This window comes from Phyllobates terribilis, unplaced genomic scaffold (assembly GCF_046119375.1).
Source record: "Phyllobates terribilis strain yellow unplaced genomic scaffold, ASM4611937v1 Scaffold_9__5_contigs__length_417890890, whole genome shotgun sequence".
In the NCBI taxonomy this organism is placed as follows: domain Eukaryota; kingdom Metazoa; phylum Chordata; class Amphibia; order Anura; family Dendrobatidae; genus Phyllobates; species Phyllobates terribilis.
This window is the reverse complement of record NW_027362769.1, coordinates 54,117,940-54,140,222: the sequence shown is the minus strand read 5'-3', so window position 1 is coordinate 54,140,222 and position 22,283 is coordinate 54,117,940. Positions and strand designations below refer to the sequence as shown.

The 22,283-nt window shown below is 41.6% G+C and overlaps 2 protein-coding genes across 2 annotated transcripts in view; one reads left to right on the top strand and one right to left on the bottom strand.

Annotated features, from left to right (window-relative positions):
* ORC2 (origin recognition complex subunit 2) overlaps positions 1–222 on the bottom strand; it is a 36,405-nt gene extending 36,183 nt beyond the window's left edge. Inside the window, exon 1 of the mRNA XM_073646503.1 lies at positions 71–222. The gene's annotated coding sequence lies outside the window, so the exon portion shown is untranslated. The remainder of the gene's footprint in view (positions 1–70) is intronic.
* An 11-nt stretch (positions 223–233) lies between these two features.
* LOC141161551 (queuosine 5'-phosphate N-glycosylase/hydrolase-like) lies at positions 234–22,055 on the top strand. The gene is made up of 5 exons (XM_073646508.1): positions 234–361; positions 7,436–7,788; positions 11,529–11,788; positions 20,215–20,410; positions 21,054–22,055. Exons 2-5 carry the CDS (start codon positions 7,452–7,454, stop codon positions 21,284–21,286), a joined length of 1,026 nt encoding a protein of 341 aa, XP_073502609.1. The 5' UTR covers positions 234–361; positions 7,436–7,451; the 3' UTR covers positions 21,287–22,055.
* The last annotated feature ends 228 nt before the right edge of the window (positions 22,056–22,283 follow it).

The following is a 22,283-nucleotide window of genomic DNA, read 5'->3' as shown; positions in this document are numbered from 1 at the left end:
GCTACATCTGTGTGCGCAGCGGCAGCATCACCATACGGCACAGCACGGCTGACTCCAGCCTCACACTTGCCTCTGTCACCCGTCCCGCGGCCTCTCGCTGTCTCCGCCAGCCGGCTGTCACATGGCACTTGTAGGAGCCGAAAAAGTTCTAACAATCAGAAAACATAGGATATTACAGGAGCCAATCATCAAATAGTTTGGATACAGTCAACCAATAGTAAGTAAAGCTATCACAAACCGGAAGTGGCTACACGAACCAATCAGGAAGTTCGTTGTTTCAAAAAGTTGCGTTTCTACGCGAGAGGTGTGGCTGGGAGACACGTGAAGCCTGTGGGCGGCGCCATATTGTGCAGTTCTAGAGGTGAGCGGCGTGTTGGTGCTCTGTTACCAGCAGAATCTTTGTTACTTTAGGGCTGTTTTTAATTAGTGTGTTTATATTAGTAGCGCGATTGTGCGCATGTGCAGGGAAGTGTTTGGAGTCTTCTGTGACTACCCGTGTGAACAGCTTCATGTTACTTGTTGTGGAGACACTGTAGGTCGGGATGGGCACTGTGCTGATAGTATGGGAGTCAAGCTGTTAAACAGCAGGAGGGCATTGACTTGTGTGCTGTACCCACACTGAAAAACCTAAGCCTGCATGAAGATGGCGCTGTTACATTTCATTTAAAGGGAATGTGTCGCCCCCCCTGGGCGATATCAGATCTCTACTGTGGCCATACAGGTGATAAAAAAGTAACTCTATACAGACCTGTATGGCCATAGCAGACGTCTGATTGCTGAGAAATCTGGGTTTATAAAGTCTGTTTTCCAGAGGCTTGGTGTCCGGGGAACTGGAAGAAACCCCTCTTATCTGCTTACTATTCCCCTAAATCGCCGCCTCTGTGCTAAATTACCATATTCCCCCCTCCCCTGCACATCACAGGACCCTGCTCTGCCTCCCCTCCCATGGAGCGCGCTTTGTTTCACTCCAGCCCATTAAAAATAGTTAACTTGTCCACCCTGCTATACTCTCACTTCCTCTGGATGTACAGGTTCTTCTCACTAAATTTAAAATATCATCAAAAAGTTAATTTGTTTCAGTTCTTCAATACAAAAGTGAAACTCATATACTATATAGAGTCATTACAGACAGAGCGATCTATTTCGAAATGAAAATGGGAACTCTGGGACCTTGTGGAGTGTGCCAATGATTGCCTTCTGGACATCTGTAAAGTTAGCAGTCTTCCCCATGGTTGTGGAGCCTACTGAAACAGACTAAAGGACCTTTGTAAACACTTAGGAAGCCTTTGCAGGTGTTTTTTGTTAATTAGTTTAATTTACTGAGATAATGACTTTTGTGTTTTCATTGGCTGTAAGCCATAATCATCAACATTAACAGAAATAAACACTTGAAATAGATCACTCTGTAATGAATCTATATAATATATGAGTTTCACTTTTTGTATTGAAGAACTGAAATAAATTAACTTTTTGATGATATTCTAATTTTGTGAGATGCACCTGAATGTGGTACGTCCTAAGACCGGGAGAGTGAAACCAGTACTGATTGTTCACAGGGATTGCGTGACATAACAATGTCACACTATCCCTGTGAGAAACAGTTCTGACACCGCTGGAATGGCACCAGAGTGGGGGGGGGGTGCAGTGATTCACAAGGGGTTGTCAAAATAATGGACAACCCTTTTAAAGTGGGCAGTTTTTGCTTTAATTTTATTCCCACTGTTCCCCTGATTTATTCAGATTTTTTTTTTTTTTTTTTTTAAATCCGCCATTTGTTTCCAGACATTTGGGACTTTTTATTTAGTGATAATTTGTATGGTCTTTACCTAGGTAGTGTTGCTCACAGGGTAATTATGCAGAGCAGTCTAAAGAAAGGCCCCCTGAGAATACTGTGAGCCACACACCCTTGTAAAGACCATACAAAATTATCACTAAATACAAAGGTCCATAACTCAGGAATAGTGATGAGCGCAGGTTACTCGAGTTTGCCTAGGGTGCTCGGGTATGCACCATGTATTGCGGGTGCTCGAGTGACATCTTCAAGTCCCCTCCACGGCATGTTTCGTGGCTGTTAGCCACAAAACTTGCAAGGAGTGTCAGGAGTGTCCCATTTTTGTCAGGCAATCCCCGCAGGTTTTGTGACTAACAGCCAAGAAACATTTAGCCGCGGGAGACTCAAACATGGGAGCGTCCAGGAAGAAGCAAGTGGTGAAACGCGTGTCGGGGTGAGGGGATGCCGTGCTGGTAAATTCCTGACATCTTCTCATTTTCTCTTAGGGTATGTGCACACGATACGGAAAAGCAGCACTTTGGACGCAGCATACTTTGTTTGGTCCAAAGCACTGCATTTATTGGTTCAATGAACACATATGGATTCGCAGTATTCAATACATTGTAATGATCAGATTTCTCTTGCGGAGACTAGTGACTCCGCAAGAGGAATTGACATGCTGCGATCTGGAAAGAAGCGCCACATGTCCTTGGCTCCGGGTGATCCGCAGGTGCACAGACGCTCAATGGACATGGGATTTCTAGAAATCCCATCCACTATGCTGTAACATCTGGCTGCTGCGGGTTTGACGCTGCATAAGCACACAGCTTCAAACCCGCAGCAGCTCCTGATCGTGTGTATGTACCCTTACTTTTCTGCTACCTCTGTACTTATAGAGGGTTTATTTATTCTATGTGCATAGGTTGTCCCTGACACTTTATACATCTCCTTAGAACTGCAGTATGTTTACAGTTATATTGTACTGACATTCTAATATCATTACTATCTTGAATGGATAGTTATTTAAATCATGTGACATCCTTTATATGATTACATTGTTTTTGATAAGTCGTACTTCTGTCAGCAATCTGTGTCAGTATATACTGCTAGTGTTCCCTTTGAGTTATTCCTGCTCCCTCGTATTTTATGTGTTTCCCTGATTTGCTTTAATAGGCTGTACTGCGTATTATGTATTTCTCAGATGTGGGGTCACAGAACCCTATATATACATTTGATTAATAAGACTAACAATCATTCTGTAGTTGTAGTGACTTTCCTCCTCTTCCTTACTTTTTTTCCCCTTTGCTCTTGTTTCTGGTTTCATCTGTAGGTATTAATCCTCGTTTACACCTGGCTTACATCATCTCTTAGCTAATACTAGGAATGGCTCTCAGGCCTCATTCAGACATCTGATTTTCTCACATAAGAAAAAGACGGACAGATTATTCTGAGCAGAGTGTGGTCCTAGTGTCATCAGTTTTTCTCATATGTGGAGGAAAAAAAAGTGTTCTCCATTCTGACAGTCTGTGAAAATCGGACCATACATGGATATCACCCGAGAGCTGTGCGATTTTTTTTTCACGGACCCATAGACTTTCATTGCTGATTTTGATCTGACCCTTGGATCAAAGTCGGACATGTCTCAGCAATTTTCCACAGACCGCTTGTCCGTGAATAATTATGGACTCATGAATCGGCCCATAGCCTATCCGTGAAAATCGGTGTCTGAATGAGGCCTGAAATAGAAAAACCAGAGGCGCGACTAAAACTCAGTTTTAGGCCTTCACATGTCCCTGTTTGCAGTACGTTTGGTGCCAGTTTTCACACGTACTGCAAACTGACATACACACACCCATTAACTATGGGGCTGCGCACATGTCCGTGTGTTCACACAGGCCTTGTGTCCGTGTTATCCACACGTAGACATGTCTGTTTTTTTCCAGTAGCACAGACATCAATACGTCCCGCACAGGTGACATAGTGTGTCATCCGTGTGCTCCTATTTTTAATAACCAGCTAAGGCTGAGCAGACAGCAGGTCTTATTAGGCTGGGAAGAGCCCAATAACCATGTAGCTTTCCCTCTATCACCCATTTATAAAAAAAAAAAAAAACCTCCACTTGTATGGAGCAAGGTCGCGCCCTCTAGTCGGCTACGGCCACTGGACAGTCGTGTCAGTAGTCGGGGCGTGGCCTCTGTCAATACAAGTGTGTGAAGCGAGGCCGCACCCACTAGACGGGCTCTGGCCGGGAGTATGTATAACTCATACGTAGCCGCTGGTCGCGACTCAGAAACCAGTGAATCTCCGCAGTGCCTGCGCTGGGGGGGGATTCATAAGTCTGCAGTCACACACCTTTTAGATCAGACAACCCTTTTAAAGTCTCTGGGAATCCACAAAAAAACAGATTAAACACAGAAAACACACTTCGCAATTCAGTTTTACATCCAAGTTTCATCTGTTTTTAACTGATCCATTGTTCAGAGTCAGTGGATAAATAAAAGATCACGTAGTCTTCTGGTTTCCTTTCTTTAAATCGGATGAGAAAAAAATGCTGGCGGTATGGATGACACATGGGGAAAAAAAACAGTCAGTTTTACATAGATGTAAGATAAAAGACACAGATGTGTGAATGAAGCCTTAACATCAAGGTCATTGCTGTTATTTAATAGGATAAAATGACATGCATGTGTGTGCACAATACACCGGTGTAACCGATGTGTGAAGAAGGCATCTAGCTTTGCTATACTGCCCCCTTTAGGATCCCGGCTGTGTCTGGGGGAAAACTGCAGCATGATGGAAATGAATTGTAGCTAATGAATTGTAGCTAATGACCTCTTGGGGCAGCAGCATCGTCACCTGCAGAAGGGAGAAGAAACTCAACTCATAGCAGTGTGAAGTCCAGTGTAATAATTTATTATGCTGCATTAGATACTATTGGCATGTTAATTATCATTCTCCACCATTTATTATTCAGTTTAGACTTCACTTTTTGTTCCCTTGGCAGGGAAGGTGCGGGAGCCATCAGATGACATAAATTAGCAGCGAAGGACATTGGCGCAAGCCACACAGTGGCCACATGGAAAAGATCCCACCCTGGGCCCGCGTGACCCAAATGGATTGGATGCTGGTGGGACATAGTGACTGGAGGTGATAAGATCACCCAGGTTCCTAGCCCGTCTGGCTGTCATGAGTGGATAATGTCCCACAACATCCCTCAGGGAGGGCTCCGTGCCGAGAATATTCCAGTGTCGTGAGAGGACCCGCCTCATAGTCCCCCACTCGTGATTGTAGGTAGAGATGAAGCGGGTCCTCTCAGGAAAACCGGAACGGGGTGGTCGAGCGGGGTACTTATCCCCTTGCTACTGTGACTTTTGTATGTTTTTAATACTTTGGAATTTTGTACCTAAATAAAATTACATCCATTTTTTGCCTTACTCAAGTGTCCTCCTATGTTATACGGCTTGTTAATGTTCCTTTCATATCTCATATACAGGGGTGCATTTTCTCAGACTATCTTTTCCTTCACTGCTCTTAGAATATGTCCATACATGGCGTAAAATAAGCGCCTTTTTGCCTCATTTTTGTGTGCGGTTTTCATGTTTGTTTTTTTCTAGCGTTCTTTTTTCTTATTCATTAGAATGGGTGACAAATGCTGGAAGAATTAACATGTTGCCAACACGCCCAGTGGCTCAAAAAAACGCAAGGAAAAAAAAGCGTGTGCAGGAGATTTTTCAAATCGTATTAATTTTGCTGGTACTATAAAATATAGAGTTTTGCCGCAAAAAAAAAAAAACACATCATGTGAACACATCCTTTAAGGGGACTTTGTAAAAAAAAAAAGTGCCTAAGTACTAACAGGCAGGTAGTTGGTACCTATGTTCCTGTTGCGCCCGGCTTCATTCTCCACCGGCACAGAGTGGTCACCAGCAGGAGTAGTCCGTGACTCCTCTGAGCCAGCAGAGATCGGCGGCAGGCAGAATGAGAACCTGCTTTTTATTTCTTAAGCCCATAGTAAAAATATTAAAAAAAAAAAAAAAGATAGTCCCTGATAACCCCTTTAATTCTAAACAAGACAGGTCTTCTTTTAATGGTTGACTGTTTCAATGTAAGACACCTTTTCTCTTGAGTAACATTAAAGAGATTATTATTAATTTTTGGTGCATCATTGATCCCATGGTGCTGTACATAAGGAGGGGTTCCATACAAGATAAAAATATAAAACCTGGTGAACAAACTAACAATGACAGACTGGTGCAGAAAGAAGAGGGCCATGCCCATCCAGACTACAGGATAATGGGGAAGGAGACAGTAGGTTAGGGATTGCATGAGCTCCAGTGGTGGTGAGGTGGCAGCGGGGTCACTGCAGGCTGTAAGCTTTCTTGAAGAGATTGGTTTTCAAGTTCCATCTGAAGGTTTCGAGTGTGGCGGATAAGCGGATGTGTTGTGGCACAGAATGCCAGAGGATGGGGGATACTCGGTAGAAGTCTTGAAGGCGATTGGGTGAGGAACATATGAGTGTGGAGAAGGGAAGAAGGTCTTGGGAGTACCGGAGGGATAGGGGGTAATGGAAGCCATGTGACTTTATGAGTTGTCCCAGGCTAATTCTTATAGATTGAGAAGAGTAGGGGTCCAAGCACAGAGCCTTGATGGACAACTACAGAGAGAGGGCGGGATGAGGAGGTCGTATTGGAGTGGGAGACGTTAAATGTGCGGTTAGAAAAGATACGAGGCGATCCAGGAAAGGGCAAGGTCTTTGAAGTCAAAGGAAAAGAGGATTTGTGGTAGGAGGGAGTGGTCGATTGTGTGGAAGGCAGAGGACAGGTCTACAATGAGGAGGAGGAGTATAGAGAATTAACTGTTTGCTTTGACAGTAAGTAAGTCATTAGTAATTTTGGTCAGGGCAGTTTCAGTGGAGTGATGGGGACAGAAGCCGGACCGTAGATTCTCAAAGAGTGAGTTATATGCAAGGAGGGAGGAAAGTTCAGCATGGACATGCTGTTCGAGGAGTTTGGAGGTGAACGGGAGAAGCAATATGGGACGATAGCTGAACATAGAGGTCGGGTCGAGGGATGGTTTCTTCAGGATAGATGTGATTGTGGCATGTTTTAAAGCAGAAGGGGAAGGTACCAGAAGTTAATGATAGGTTGAACAGACATATTAGGGCCGGAATAATCGTAGTGATGGGATGGGGTCAAGTGCACAAGTGGTGAAGTGGGATTTGGATAGGAGCTGAGAAAGCTCTGCGTGATGGTGGGGAGGAAGGTTATGGGGGAGCGGCAGTGGTCTGTTATACGTAGGGGTTGAAGAGGTTGTCCGAGACCAAATAGATGACCTATCCTCCTCTGGAGAGGTCATCAGTTTGAGTTTGGTTGGGGTCTGACACCCAACACCCTCACCAATTGACTGAAGTCTTCTCCGGCAGTTACAAAGTATAACCAATGTATTGAGCGGAAAACGGGAGCCCGTATATTTAGTGACTGCTGCTGACTACTGCACCTTATCTCCCATTCACTCGACAATACCTTGAAAATGCATCATAAAATAAATTTACAGTTTTTTTTTTTTCTTGATGCTATTTAGGTTTGTGCACCATCTTGCCATTTTCCTATATTGATTGCATTATGAATAACTTATAAAATACTATTATTTTGTATTTTTGAATAGACAATCAGAACGCAGAATGGCTGCTCTACTCTCACCCAGAGACGCTGGCAAGTTCATTACTGAAAACAGCAAGGATGTGTCTGTGGACATGCCGGGTGTACACTCCCTTGCTGAGAAGCTCTTTGAGAAGATTAGACGGAAGGAGATCACCCTGAAAGGATGGAAATCTCTTCATGAACTGAATCCTCAGGGCTCTGGGGAAGATGCTGTCAATTGGGTGTTTTTTGCAGACACTTTAAACTTTTCCTTCTGGTCAGAAAAAGATGATAAAAAGTTCTTGGTGAAGTACAAAGGGAAGGAGTATAGCGGCTACTGGTCATTCTGTGCTGCCATGAACCGAGCCTTGGATGAAGGTTGGTACACAGATAATGGGACATCCACGTGGCTGAATTTTCTATCCATGTTTCAACCACTTCTTTTGTATAATCGTTCACTAAAACTGTCTTGCCTTTTGAATTATTCATGTAGATTTTCTCAGCTTCCTCGAGCTGCCAGACAATTCCGTAATTCTTCTGTTAATAGAAAATCAGGAACTAACAATTTGGATTGTACCTGCCTATTCCTATAATTTTTTTTAAAATAAGTACATCATAGTTGCCCACCAGCCTCACTAATCCTTCATCTCTGTTAAAATAATGTATGACCAGGCCTAAAGCCTCATTCAAGTTTTTAAAGGCTGCGCGGCACTCCTATTATGGGTGCTCAAATAGGGTTCCACTCCAGAATAAAATAATAAATGAATTTGGTTCTCCAAACTTGATGCAAAAGTAAGGTTTTTTATTATACAGATTGTCCACTGTTTGCAATGATTAACGTTTTGGCCAGTTATGGCCTTCCTCAGAACAGTTTACTGCTCAGCAGCAAGCATCTAGTTTGTGGAAGCAATAATACCATAAGATATAGTTCACTAGGAGCAGGCAGAATCAAGTTACTGGCGCTGGAGGAATGCACTTATCTGCTGAGAGAATAGCGCTATTCTCCTGGCACATAAGTGCATTTCTCCAGTGCCAGTCACTTGATTCTCAATAATCTTGCAAGGAAGGATTTGGCAGGCCATGTTTAAATAGGGTTTTCAATCAGGATGAAGCCAATCAGGAACAACATAGGGTGGAGCTGCTCAGGAACAATACAGGTACTAGAACCTAAGTTAGCCAGGAACTGTCCAGCGAGCTGAATAGCTCAATGGGAACAGCTGCCGCCTGGTGCACAAGAGCTGCTGGGTTCGAGTCCTAACTAAATGGGGCTGAACTGTAACACATCACTAAATGGCCAGTTCTTGTGCTGTTCTAGGGGGAATAAGAGAGCACTCAAGTATTTGTGTTCTTCAAAGGCTTTCATCTTCGGTAATGATATTTAGATTAGGGTTGGTCTGATAAAATAGGTAACTGTGGATAATTGCTTTGTAGCAATTATTAATTTGCACCAGGTGCAAGGAGAATGGAGCTGGCAATGCGCCAGGTGGTTGTTTTTTCACAATTTTATGGTTGTCAAATCCTCTCAGAGAGATGGTTATGGGGCTGTTTATGAAGTTCATCGCTTCTGTTTTTTTGTGCTGAAATAATGGTCATATAATATTTTACTTTAGTCTTTAAATGGTTTGACTACTTGTGATAATATCTTTGTTAGAAGAGTTCCCCCATTGCAAAGCTGTGAACTGTAGAGGAGCACTGGCAGAGGTGTCCGGTTCCTCTGTAACTCCTGGATGGCTCGCCATTAGCCTTCTCACATGTGGCATAGTGTGGGACGGCTTCAAAAAAGGTAGAATTTTGCTGTTTTAAGCTACCGAGTGGATTCTCACATCCTGAGTGACACTTGGGGTGTACTTCATTTTAAACAATGTGCACTTAACTTGTTTTAACTGGACAACTCCTTTATGACCTATCTGCAGGCTAGGCAAGAGCTTGTTGATCAGTGAGTATCCCGCACTGACAGATTTTGGCACCAATAAGCAGATCGTGGAACTTTTATCCTCATCATGGTGCAGCAGGTTGGACACCCAACCACCAGTATAGTCAGTCTCTGTGGAGCTGCTGGAAAAAGCTGAGCACACATCATCAGCCACATAGGGAATGAATGGAGCTGCAGTCAATCGTGCGCACTGCCATTCTAACGGGGATTAAAATGTCCCGTTCTGCCATTTGGTGATCTCTGACCACACCAATGAAAAGGCTATCATGTGTCACCTACAGATACCTGATAAAGTGGGTCTCCATTGAAAACAAGTGAAGCCCATGGGGACTCACCTGTCAGATTAGTTACGATTATGTAGCCACAACCCAGCAAGAGATAAGAAACTTTTTTTTTTATAAGGGGATGGCATGATAATGTGCCAGGTGTTGCACTTTCAGAAAATATATCAGTATTGGGGGTTAGTATCAAATTATTATTGGTTAATTTCGATTAACTTTGTACACCTCAAAAGTGAAAAAATTGTCCTGGCAGCCAGAGGTGCAAAATGTTAAGAAACCCGTGGGAGCAAAAGGGTTAAAACTGTGGTCTTCTGTATAAGGAATTGAACATGCATCACAATGACAGTCTACACATTATTATACATTATATTCGATAAGAGACATGGAGTCAAGAGTCCAAAATAGTAACAAAAATATCAAAATATATTAAATTCCAAATAAACACAAATCACATAATAGTCAAAAAGAAAAACAGACACAGGTGTTTAGGACTTCTGAGTCACATATATTGTAATGGGCATGGGAGGTGTATATTCTCTAAGGCTGGGACCAACTGTATATGTGGTAACACAGGCCACTAGCATCACTAGTGAACTGATGAGAAAATATATATATATATATATATATAATATTTATACATACACAATAGTTGATATATATCAAAATGCCATATTAACATATCTCATATTATAACCTGATCCACTAAGAAGGTGTATATAATTAGTAAATCAAAAAATATCAGGTGCTTGTGCATAGAAATTAGATCTGGAAGTACTCCAGACCAGATAATGGAGTCAGATATAGACTTATAAGCCGGTGGTATGTATCAACACATACACAGCAGGCCACATAATCCAATCAAGTAAAGTGCAGTCATAATAAGGATAACACCCTTATGTACCAGCAGATGAAGCAGCCCCAACGCGAGTTTCACGTGTCCTTCCTCAGGGAGCTGTAACACTGTGTGTAAGAGACCCATATTAAGTAGACGCCCGCACAGCTGTTACTGATCCATCGTCTAGCGGCACTTGAGATGTTAGGGTGAGGGTTGTGTTCAAGACTAATGACAACTTATTCAATATGATGACCTAATGTTATCAAATTCTGTGTCGTACCTCTCGGTTCAAAATGTTCACTATACCCCTTGATAAAATCCTTGAGGGGTCTAGTTTCCAAAATGGGGTCACTTGTGGGGAGTTTCCACTGTTTAGGCACATCAGGGGCTCTCCAAACGCAACATGGCGTCTGCTCTTGATTCCAGCCAATATTGCGTTCAAAAAGTCACATAGTTCTCCTTCCCTTCCGAGTCCTGCCGTGCCCCCAAACAGTTGTTTTCCCCCACATATGGGGTATCAGCGTACTCAGGAGAAATTGCACAACAAATGGTATGGTGCAATTTCTCCTGTTACTCTTATGAAAATGCAAAATAAGGGGCTGAAAAACATTTCTGTTGGAAAAATGTCAAAATTTATGTTGAAGGGCATAAGAATTCAAATTTTGAATATTGCCAAATTTCTGTTTTTTTCACAAATAAACGCAAGTCATATTGAAGAAATTTTACCACTATCATGAAGTACAATATGTCACGAAAAAACAGTCTCAGAATCAGTGGAATCCGTTGAAGCGTTCCAGAGTAATTACTTCATAAAGTGACAGTGGTCAGAATTGTAAAATTTGGCCCGGTCATTAAGTACATAATTGGCTCCATCCTTAAGGAGTTAATAATTTTTGGGAGAATATTATAATGTAATGCATTTGGAAAGCCATTAAAATTCATTCACTAACTTTTAAAATTGGTCCACATTTAATATTGCCAACCTGTACCCCCACACTGACTTATTATCACTGTTGGCACAGCGTATTCAACAATTTTATTCTGTTGAATCCCTTCTTTTTCTCTTCAGGAATACCCCTCACCACTGCCTCTTATTATTCCAACATAACCATGGACCAACTGAAACATGTACTGCGCAGTGACTCTGACTTTCCTATCCCAATGATTGAGGAACGTCTAGAGATCCTTCATCAGACTGGGAAGATTCTCCTGGAGAAGTTTGATGGCTCCTTTCTAAACTGCCTGAAAATGAGTGAGAGGAGTGCAGTGAGACTAATGCAGTTGGTTGTAGAGAATTTCCCATCCTATCGGGATGAAGGGATCTTCCAGGTTAAAAAATAATTTATTGTTGTTAATATGTAGCTAAACATAAGGGGAAGCAATCATCAGAAATTAACCTTTTGTTAAATCAGGTTTTTGTCTTAAATGTATTTTTATTTTTAAAGTTTGGCAACAGATTTTTTTCCATATCACAATCTGTATTAAAATAATAAAAAATTGAAATCTTGCAATTTTCACACTAAACACTGTTTTGTTTTTAGTAAACAAATCATGGACATTATCCAGAATGAATAGACTCTGACCCTATATTTTATACTGAAGCATCTAATGGTGGCTCCTGTGTCATCGGCTGTGTATAGAGGTGTTACCTGTCACTGTAATCCTGCCTGTAATGTTAATAAGGACCTTGCTGTAAACTTTTCATGAAAGGACAGGGAGTATAAGCCTAAAACACCCCTAGGGGCCACTGTGAAAGTTGCACGATTACTAATTTAGTTTAATAAATATTGTTATATGAAAAAAAATCTGAGATTTTCTTTTTAAATATATGCAAGACTAAAACCTGATTGTAATTTTCCAATGCTAACTTATTTTTAAGACATTAGTATATAGCATTTTACCTCTTCAAGAGTGAATTCACAAGCAGCCGATTTGTTGCAGAAATTTAAGTTGCAGCCATCTTTAAAGGGAACCTGTCACGTCCTAGTTACTATGTACACTGCCCCCATTGCTTTGTTAGTGATGTAATGTGCATCACTAACAAGCTTTTTTCATTAAAATTGTTGCAGCTATAATGATTTTATAACCTTGTATACACTTTGTCCTACCTGCTGTATTCAGTCATAGGGGTGTGACTCTCTCATTCAGTCATAGGGGTGTGATTCTCTCATCCAGTCACTGCTGGCGCTGTCCATGTACTTGAATATTGCTCCCGGCAAGATTGCGTCTAGATCGGGGGTGATTTTTTTGTGTTCCTCGCTTTAGCCTCCTATCTAGACTCTTCACTGCTGAGGAGACTAGATAATAGTTGCTGGAGTGAGGGCCTCAAAACATCAACTCCGATGTAGACAGTACAGCACTGACACCACTAGATCAGAGCTGATTCCAGGATCCTCATACTCACTGCTGTCTAGTCTCCTCTTCTGGCTTTTTAAGAATTCTCAAAATTATGAATTAACACATGTGGAATTATATACTTAACAAAAAAGTGTGAAACAACTGAAAATATGTCTTATATTCTAGGTTCTTGAAAGTAGCCACCTTTTGCTTTGATGACTGCTTTGCACACTCTTGGCATTCTCTTGATGAGCTTCAAGAGGTAGTCACCGGAAATGGTCTTCCAGCAATCTTGAAGGAGTTCCTAGAGATGCTTAGAACTTGTTGGCCCTTTTGCCTTCACTCTGCGGTCCAGCTCACCCCAAACCATCTCGATTGGGTTCAGGTCTGGTGACTGTGGAGGCCAGGTCATCTGGCATAGCACCCCATCACTCCCCTTCTTGGTCAAATAGCCCTTACACAGCCTGGAGGTGTGTTTGGGGTCATTGTCCTGTTGAAAAATAAATGATGGTCCAACTAAACGCAAACCGGATGGTATACACTGTGTGCCGAATTATTAGGCAAGTTGTATTTCAGAGGATTATTTTTATTATTGATCAACAACTATGTTCTCAATCAACCCAAAAGACTCATGAATATCCAAGCTTAATATTTTTGGAAGTAGGAGTGTGTTTTTTTTTTAGATTTTGTTATCATAGGAGGATATCTGTTTGTGCAGGTAACTATTACTGTGCAGAATTATTGGGCAACTTAATAAAACCCAAATATAATCCCACCTCACTTGTTTATTTTCACCAGGAAAACCAATATCCGTGCACAAAATTTAGAAATAAACATTTCTGACATGCAAAAACAAAAACCAAAAAAAATAGTGATCAATATAGCCACCTTTCTTTATGATGACACGCAACAGCCTTCCATCCATAGATTCTGTCAGTTGCTTGATCTGTTGTCGATCAACATTGTGTGCAGCAGCCACCACAGCCTCCCAGACACTGTTCCCAGAGGTGTATTGTTTTCCCTCCCTGTAGATCTCACATTTTATGATGGACCAGAGGTTCTCTATGGGGTTCAGATCAGGTGAACAAGGGGGCCATGTCATTATTTTTTCTTCTTTTAGAACTTTACTGGCCAGCCACGCCGTGGAGTAGTTGGATGCATCTGATGGAGCATTGTCCTGCATGAAAATCATGTTTTTCTTGACCGATACCAACTTCTTCCTGTCCCACTGCTTGAAGAAGTTGTCTTCCAGAAACTGGCAGTAGGTCTGGGAGTTGAGCTTCACTCCATCCTCAACCCGAAAAGGTCCCACAAGTTCATCTTTGATGATACCTGCCCATACCAGTACCCCACCTCCACCTTGCTGGCGTCTGAGTCGGAGGGAGCTCTCTGCCCTTTACGGATCCAGCCTCTGGCCCATCAAGAGTCACTCTCATTTCATCAGTCCATAAAACCTTTGAAAGATCAGTCTTAAGATATTTCTTGGCCCATTCTTGACATTTTATCTTATGTTTCTTGTTCAAAAGTGGTCGTTTTTTAGCCTTCCTTACCATGGCCATGTCCCTGAGTATTGCACACCTTGTGCTTTTTGATACTCCAGTAACGTTGCAGCTCTGAAATATGGCAAAACTGGTGGCGCATGGCATCTTGGCCGCTTCACGCTTGATTTTCCTAAATTCATGGGCAGTTATTTTGCGCCTTTTTTGGCCAACACGCTTCTTGCGACCCTGTTGGCTATTTGCCATGAAACGCTTGATTGTTCGGTGATCACGCTTCAAAAGTTTGCTGCATCCCTCTGCAAGACATCTCACAATTTTGGACTTTTCAGAGCCCGTCAAATCTCTCTTCTGACCCATTTTGCCAAAGGAAAGGAAGTTGCCTAATAATTAAGCACACCTCATATAGGGTGTTGATGTCATTAGTCAACACCCCTCCTCATTACAGAGATGCACATCACCAGATTTACTTAATTGATAGTTGGCTCTCAAGCCTATGCAGCTTGGAGTAAGACAACATGTATAAAAAATATCATGTGATCAAAATACTCATTTGCCTAATAATTCGGCACACAGTGTAGCTTCCCACTGCAAGATGCTGTGGTAGCCATGCTGGTTCAGTATGCCTTCAATTTTGAATAAATCCCCAACAGTGTCACCAGCAAAGCACCCCCACACCATCACACCTCCTCCTCCATGCTTCACGTTGGAAACCAGGCATGTAGAGTCCATCCGTTCACCTTTTCTGTTTCGCACAAAGACACGGTGGTTGGAACCAAAGATCTCAAATTTGGACTCCTCAGACCAAAGCAGAGATTTCCACTGGTCTAATGTCCACTCCTTGTGTTCTTTAGCCCAGACAAGTCTCTTCTGCTTGTTGCCGGTCCTTAGCAGTGGTTTCCTAGCAGCTATTTTACCATGAAGGCCTGCTGCACAAAGTCTCCTCTTAACAGTTGTTGTAGAGATGTGTCTGCTGCTAGAACTCTGTGTGGCATTGACCTGGTCTCTAATCTGAGCTGCTGTTAACCTGCGATTTCTGAGGCTGGTGACTCGGATAAACTTATCCTCAGAAGCAGAGGTGACTCTTGGTCTTCCTTTCCTGGGGCGGTCCTCATGTGAGCCAGTTTCTTTGTAGCGCTTGATAGTTTTTGCAACTGCACTTGAGGACACTTTCAAAGTTTGCCCAATTTTTCTGACTGACTGACCTTCATTTCTTAAAGTAATGATGGCCACTCGTTTTTCTTTACTTAGCTGCTTTTTTCTTGCCATAATACAAATTCTAACAGTCTATTCAGTAGGACTATCAGCTGTGTATCCACCTGACTTCTGCACAACACAACTGATGGTCCCAACCCCATTTATAAGGCAAGAAATCCCACTTATTAAACCTGACAGGGCACACCTGTGAAGTGAAAACCATTTCCGGTGACTACCTCTTGAAGCTCATCAAGAGAATGCCAAGAGTGTGCAAAGCAGTCATCAAAGCTAAAGGTGGCTACTTTGAAGAACCTAGAATATAAGACATATTTTCAGTTGTTTCACACTTTTTTGTTAAGTATATAATTCCACATGTGTTAATTCATAGTTTTGATGCCTTCAGTGTGAATGTACAATCTTTAAATGAGAAGGTGTGTCCAAACATTTGGTCTGTACTGTGTGTATGTATGTATGTATGTGTGTATATATATATATATATATATATATATATATATATATATAATATATATATATATATATATATATATATCTCTCACTAGAGAACACTGCTGTTATAATTTGCGACACTTTTGTGCTGTACATTCTGATGATTCTGTCGGCTGCTCCGTCACTGGCTGAGACTTGTGGACATACAGGAAAATTTGAATTCTATCAAAACTGAACAATCAGAGCTATGTGTCATTTTTTTATATTACAGAAAGCGATAATAAAAAAACCTCACTTTATTAATTTAAAAAAAAATCAAAAAGTGGCCGAGCTTTCTCCTTCTCACCCTTCATTAAAGGGGATATCCGTTCCTGTCGTTCAGCTGCCTCTGCTGACGTCACGTTGACAGAGCGGAGGCTTCTTTTCCGCTCCACTGTGTAGACAGGGCGAGACTGACTACGTCATTCTGATTGACAGCTGGATTCCCATTGTAGCTGGGGGGGAAGGCTGTCAATCAGAATGAGTTGGACATCACACTCTGCCCCGTTAGCAGAGGCTGCTGAATCCCCGACAGGAACGGTCTGTGAATGCTCTGTGCTGGGGAAGAAAGCCGCCGGCAACAACAGACAGGTAAGTAGCAATTACCTGTCTGGTAGTGCTTAGGCACATTTTTTGTTTTTCATAAAGTCCCGGATATCCCCTTTAATGAAGGGTGAGAGGGAGAAAGTTCGGCCACTTTGTGATTTTTATTTTTTTTTTTATTAATCAAGTGAGTTTTTCTATTTTTGCTTTCTGTAATATAAAAAATGACACATGGCTCTGATCAGTTTTGATAGAATTCAAATTTTCCTGTATGTCTCAGCCAGTGACGGAGCAGCCGACAGAATCATCAGAATGTACAGCTCAAAAGTGTCGTAAATTATACCAGCAGTGTTCTCCAGTGACCTTACACATTCCTGTAATAATTTGTCACTTCTGTGTTGTACATTATGGTGACAGTCGGGGGCGCTCTTCTACTCCTCTCACGGTGTAGCTCTGCCCACTCTTCACAATGTCGGTGCTGCGGACAGGACTGTGGACAAACTGGAAGAGTCACATTCTGGCAAAACTGAACAATCAGCGATAAGGGGAAGTTTTTATATTACATAAAGCGACAATAAAAATGTATGTTTCATTAATCAGGAAAAAAAAAAGAATTTTGCCCAAATCCATAAAATATATAACAGTGTAAAAATACATAAATTATATAACAGTGTAAAAAAATCATTTTTGACTTGTGATGTTTGCTCCATTGAAAACATGAGAAATTGCATAAAAAAGCATAAGAGAATCATTAAAAAGCCAGTAGAGGAGACTAGACAGCAGTGAGTATGAGGATCCTGGAATCAGCTCTGATCTAGTGGCGTCAGTGCTGAACTGTCTACATCGGAGGGGATTACTGAGACCCTCACTCCAGCAACTCCGATCTAGTCTCCTCAGCAGTGAAGCGTCTAGATCGGAGGCTAAAGTGATGAGCACAAAAGATCACCCCCGATCTAGACGCAACCTCGCCGGGAGCAGTATTCAAGTACATGGGCGGCACCAGCAGTGACTGGATGAGAGAATCACACCCCTATGACTGGATGAGAGAATCACACCCCTATGACTAAATGAGAGAATCACACCCCTATGACTGAATGAGAGAGTCACACCCCTATGACTGAATGAGAGAGTCACACCCCTATGACTGAATGAGAGAGTCACACCCCTATGACTGAATGAGAGAGTCACAACCCTATCACTGAATACGGGCAGGTAGGACAAAGTGTATATAAAGTTATAAAATCATTATACTACCACCAATTTTAATGAAAAAAAGCTTGTTAGTGATGCACATTGGGGGCAGTGTACATAGCAACTAGGACGTGACAGGTTCCCTTTAATACACGGCCAGAACTAATGAATGGAACATCTCAGGAATGGCTTTCAATGAGAACACTTATTTGATGTCTGTAATGAGTTTTCTATGTTGTTCTAACTTCTACCTCTGGTTCTAATGTACCGTGGGAAATGCGGGTCTTCTGTCCATAAAAAAGGGGGAAAAAACGCACCTGTGTTTGCAGCTAAGAGTTGCCGACGTTTGTAATTGGAGACGATCACTTTTTAGGCTTTAATTAAAGCTTCGCTGAACACACATGGCGTCTTACACAGAACTGAATCTGAGATACTGTATGTATAAAGAAATCTTTGACTGTAGTCGATCATCCCTTACATTCACAACCAGTTTACATCTGGTTTGTTACATGTTCTAAGACCCAGAACTTTTTCCTTTTTTTTTTTCTGTGGAGCTGTGTGTGGGCTTCTTTTTTTTTGTTTTTATTGCCACCATTTGTGGTGCATACGACTCTTTAACCACTTTTTATTTCATTTTTTTTTAGATAAAGTGCTATGACTGGATTAAATAATTGCATATTTAGAAAGATCAAACTTTCACAGATGCAGCGTTACCAAATTTTTTTTTTCCAGAATGGTAAAAGGTGGTTAAACTCATTTGATCAAAGCACTGCAAGACTTTGTGTTACAGAATATTTACACATTACGGACCTCCTATAAAGCTCAACTACAGGCTGAGCTTCATAGATATACAATACAAACATAGAGGCGATAGTCTTCTGCAGGTGCCTGGCTTCAATGGTAACACCATCAGAGCCATATCCCAAATCTAACCACTTAGTTGCTACAGTCAGCGATCGACAGAGGCATTTTAGGGGTTTAAATAGCAGATCGCTCCATTTACACTTATCTGACATCCATTGTACAAGAACAGCAGATGTCTTGAAAGAATTAATGTAACATCTGTCTGCACAAAAGCGCCCTTGCAATGCAGCATGTTTCACAAATACACCATGTAGGGATTCACTATATCTGGTAGGCCTTAGGTAGCGTTCACACATGCAATTGTTATTGCTTTCCACAGCACCAAAACAAACTCTTAAACATTAATACCTAGCCTTGTCCAGGTACTTACTAAACAGAACAGACCCTGGCTACCGATACACAGCTGTGCTAGCCCCAGCTCGATCAAACAAAACAGTTATTGTCCATAGCAACCAAGGATACTTGTGGTTCTGTGTACATGGCCTGTGCAGACTCCTTTCAGAGATTTCTGGCCTGTCTCTCTTTTCAGATCCAAGACGCATCCAGTCTGGTCAGCCTCCCTGAGCTGACTGCCTTATATGAACACCTAGCTTGTTTATATGCGGAGCTAGCCAGGTGCACTAATCAAAGCCTGCAGAGCTAGGAACCTGGCACCTCGTTTTTAGCTATTAAACTGGCCCCAGTGTGCGGTTAGTGTGCAACGTGCATTACTAACAAGTTTTTGCCAAAGAAAAGCTCCCAGTATTAGGTTAAAAAAAAAAAACTTTATATCATTAGGGGATCCCTCACGTACCTTTTATCTTAGTCATTGGGTTGGTGACTTTATCGTTTCAGTCACGGACTTTTGAAATTAGGCAAGCCCACAGCATTGCATTTCATTGCCGTGATTGGCCGGAAGTCACTGCAACCACATATCAAGTGCGCTGTGCCCACCCGCTACCCAGGCAAGCTTCATATCAGCTGTGCGCATGCCCCTATGACTGAAAGAAAAGGTATGTGAGCGGATCCCCTAATGATGTAAAGTATTTTTAAAACCATAATACTTAGAGCTTTTATTTGGCAAAAAACTTGTTAGTGATGCGCATTGCACACTAACAGCACATTGGGGCCAGTTTAATAAGTAAAAACGAGGTGACAGGTTCCCTTTAAATCCTAGCCTACCTGGTATTGCTACAGCTGTTTATGAAACCAGTAGGACAAAGCTTTCTTTGCTAAAACTCCTTTGTTGACCTTGGCCATATTACTCCTACTACACAAGTGTGATTGTCCTCTGGTGCCATTGGTGTTGTAAATGTCTGTCGGTAATCTTTCATCTTCCTATTGCTTAGTAACTGAATCAATTATTATCACTTTCTCATTGGTTTGATGCCAAAGATTTGCTGTGCTACTTATATTTTTCTATTGCTGATAAATTTATTCAACATCAGCAATTTTGAATATTTTGCTATTTATTTTTTTTGCTGTAAAGGCATATAAAGATGGGCTGAGGTATTTACATGTTAGTAAGTATTGGTTTGTCTATAAAAGGAAATCTATACTTTGTATATTATATGCATAATCAACCAGACATATTTACTTAACTCCCGATACAAAGTTGTTCTGTGTTCTTTCTTTTTTCCTAATGTCGTTTTCCAATTCTAGGGTCAGAAGGTGGCCTTCTACAAGCGTGCACAGATTCTTGTAGGAGACACCTGGGGAGTGTTAGAAGGACAAAATGATGGCTGCTTCCATGACATTGATAAAATAACCATGTTCGCTGACTACAGGATTCCTCAAGCTCTTGTCCATTTTGGCACTATGAGATATTCAGAAGACCTACTAAAAAAGCTGAAAGAGGGTTTGTATAATGTATTTTCTGCAGTGAGCTCAGAGAAAACATATGAGAAAAAATAAATTGTTAAATCTATGTATGCCAGGCAAAGGCAGGTAAAAAGAAGGGTGAACCAAGGTATTATTGATATCCTAGCAGCCTTCCCATAGTCTTGATCAGAACTCTAATTTCTACAGCTCCTATACTGACCTTTACAAACATCACCATGGTAACAGACTACAAATAAACTCTGTAGTCTGGCTCTTCACTCTAACTATAGAAGACTCTTAGATATCCGTTTTCCCTAAAGTACACATAGTAAATTAAAGCCAGAAAGTATTAAAACCGTGTCCAATGCCTCTTGCCATTGACTAAACACTCGCATGCTTCTGGATTGTGATGCTAAAAACAATTGTATAATTAGAGGCTATAATTAATAGATTTTGTAGGTGCTAAAATGGCAGAGATAATAGGCGATCAAAGCCAGGATAACCAAACTGGATAGTACCTATTTACCCGGAATGGATGTGGCAGATTGCTGAGATGAGCTGCCTATTTCCAGTAGTAATGGCTTAAGTGTAAGCCAACAAGTCTTGCTAGTAGGTGACCATGATCTCATCAGACTTGTGTCCAAATAGTCATACTTGGATATATTCTTATTTGATTCTAGGTTGGCTTTTCAGATATGGAGATCATGAAGAGATGGAGGTCCGCGGTTGTTCAATCTGGGCTGTGGAACTGGTCTGTGACCACCTGCGCGAGCTGTTTCAGAAGAATGGAGAGAAAATGAGCAATGAAATTAATCCTGTCTTGATTGATCATTTCCTCTGGGATTATGCCCGGGATTATCGGGAACAAATTAAGGAAGTTCCTTTTCACAGGGTTAGGTGTATCTACTATTAACCCTTTGCAGAAAGAAACCGCTAACTAAATTTAGCACTTAGCCTGTAGTGATACACTTCTTAATTGATGTGATGCCTAATTGCACCTTAAATATACAGTGCATTGTGAAAGTATTTGGCCCCCTTGAACTTTTCTACCTTTTGCCACATTTCTGGCTTCAAACATAAAGATATAAAATTCTAATTTTTTTGGGAAGAATCAGCAACAAGTGGGACACAATCGTGAAGTGGAACGAAATTTATTGGATATTTTAAACTTTTTTAACAAATTAAAAACTGAAAAGTGGGGTGTGCAATATTATTCGGCCCCCTTGAGTTAATACTTTGTAGCGACACCTTTTGCTGCGATTACAGCTGCAAGTCACTTGGGGTATGTCTCTCTCAGTTTTGCACATCGAGAGGCTGAAATTCTTTCCCATTCTTCTTTGCAAAACAGCTCGAGCTCATTGAGGTTGGATGGAGGGCGTTTGTGAACAGCAGTTTTCAGCTCTTTCCACAGATTCTCGATTGGATTCAGGTCTGGACTTTGACTTGGCCATTCTAACACCTGGATACTTTTATTTTTGAACCATTCCATTGTAGATTTTGCTTTATGTTTAGGATAATTGTCTTGTTGGAAGATAAATCTCCTTCCCGGTCTCAGGTCTTTTGCAGACTCCAACAGGTTTTCTTCCAGAATGGTCCTGTGTTTGGCTCCGTCCATCTTCCCATCAATTTTAACCATCTTCCCTGTCCCTGCTGAAGAAAGCCAGGCCCAAACCATTATACTGCCACCACCATGTTTGACAGTGGGGATGGTGTTTTGAGGGTGATGAGCTGTGTTGCTTTTACGCCAAACATATCGTTTTGCATTGTGGCCAAAAAGATTGATTTTTGGTTTCATCTGACCAGAGCACCTTATTCCACATGTTTGGTGTGTCTCCCAGGTGGCTTGTGGCAAACTTCAAACAAGACTTTTTATGGATATCTTTGAGAAATGGCTTTCTTCTTGCCACTCT

Coding starts and splice junctions, on each gene's coding strand:
- LOC141161551 (XM_073646508.1), top strand. CDS start 7,452: ATGGCTGCTCTACTCTCACCCAGAGACGCTGGCAAGTTCATTACTGAA. Junction 7,789..11,528: donor GAACCGAGCCTTGGATGAAG/GTTGGTACACAG, acceptor TTTTCTCTTCAG/GAATACCCCTCACCACTGCC. Junction 20,411..21,053: donor ACTAAAAAAGCTGAAAGAGG/GTTTGTATAATG, acceptor ATTTGATTCTAG/GTTGGCTTTTCAGATATGGA.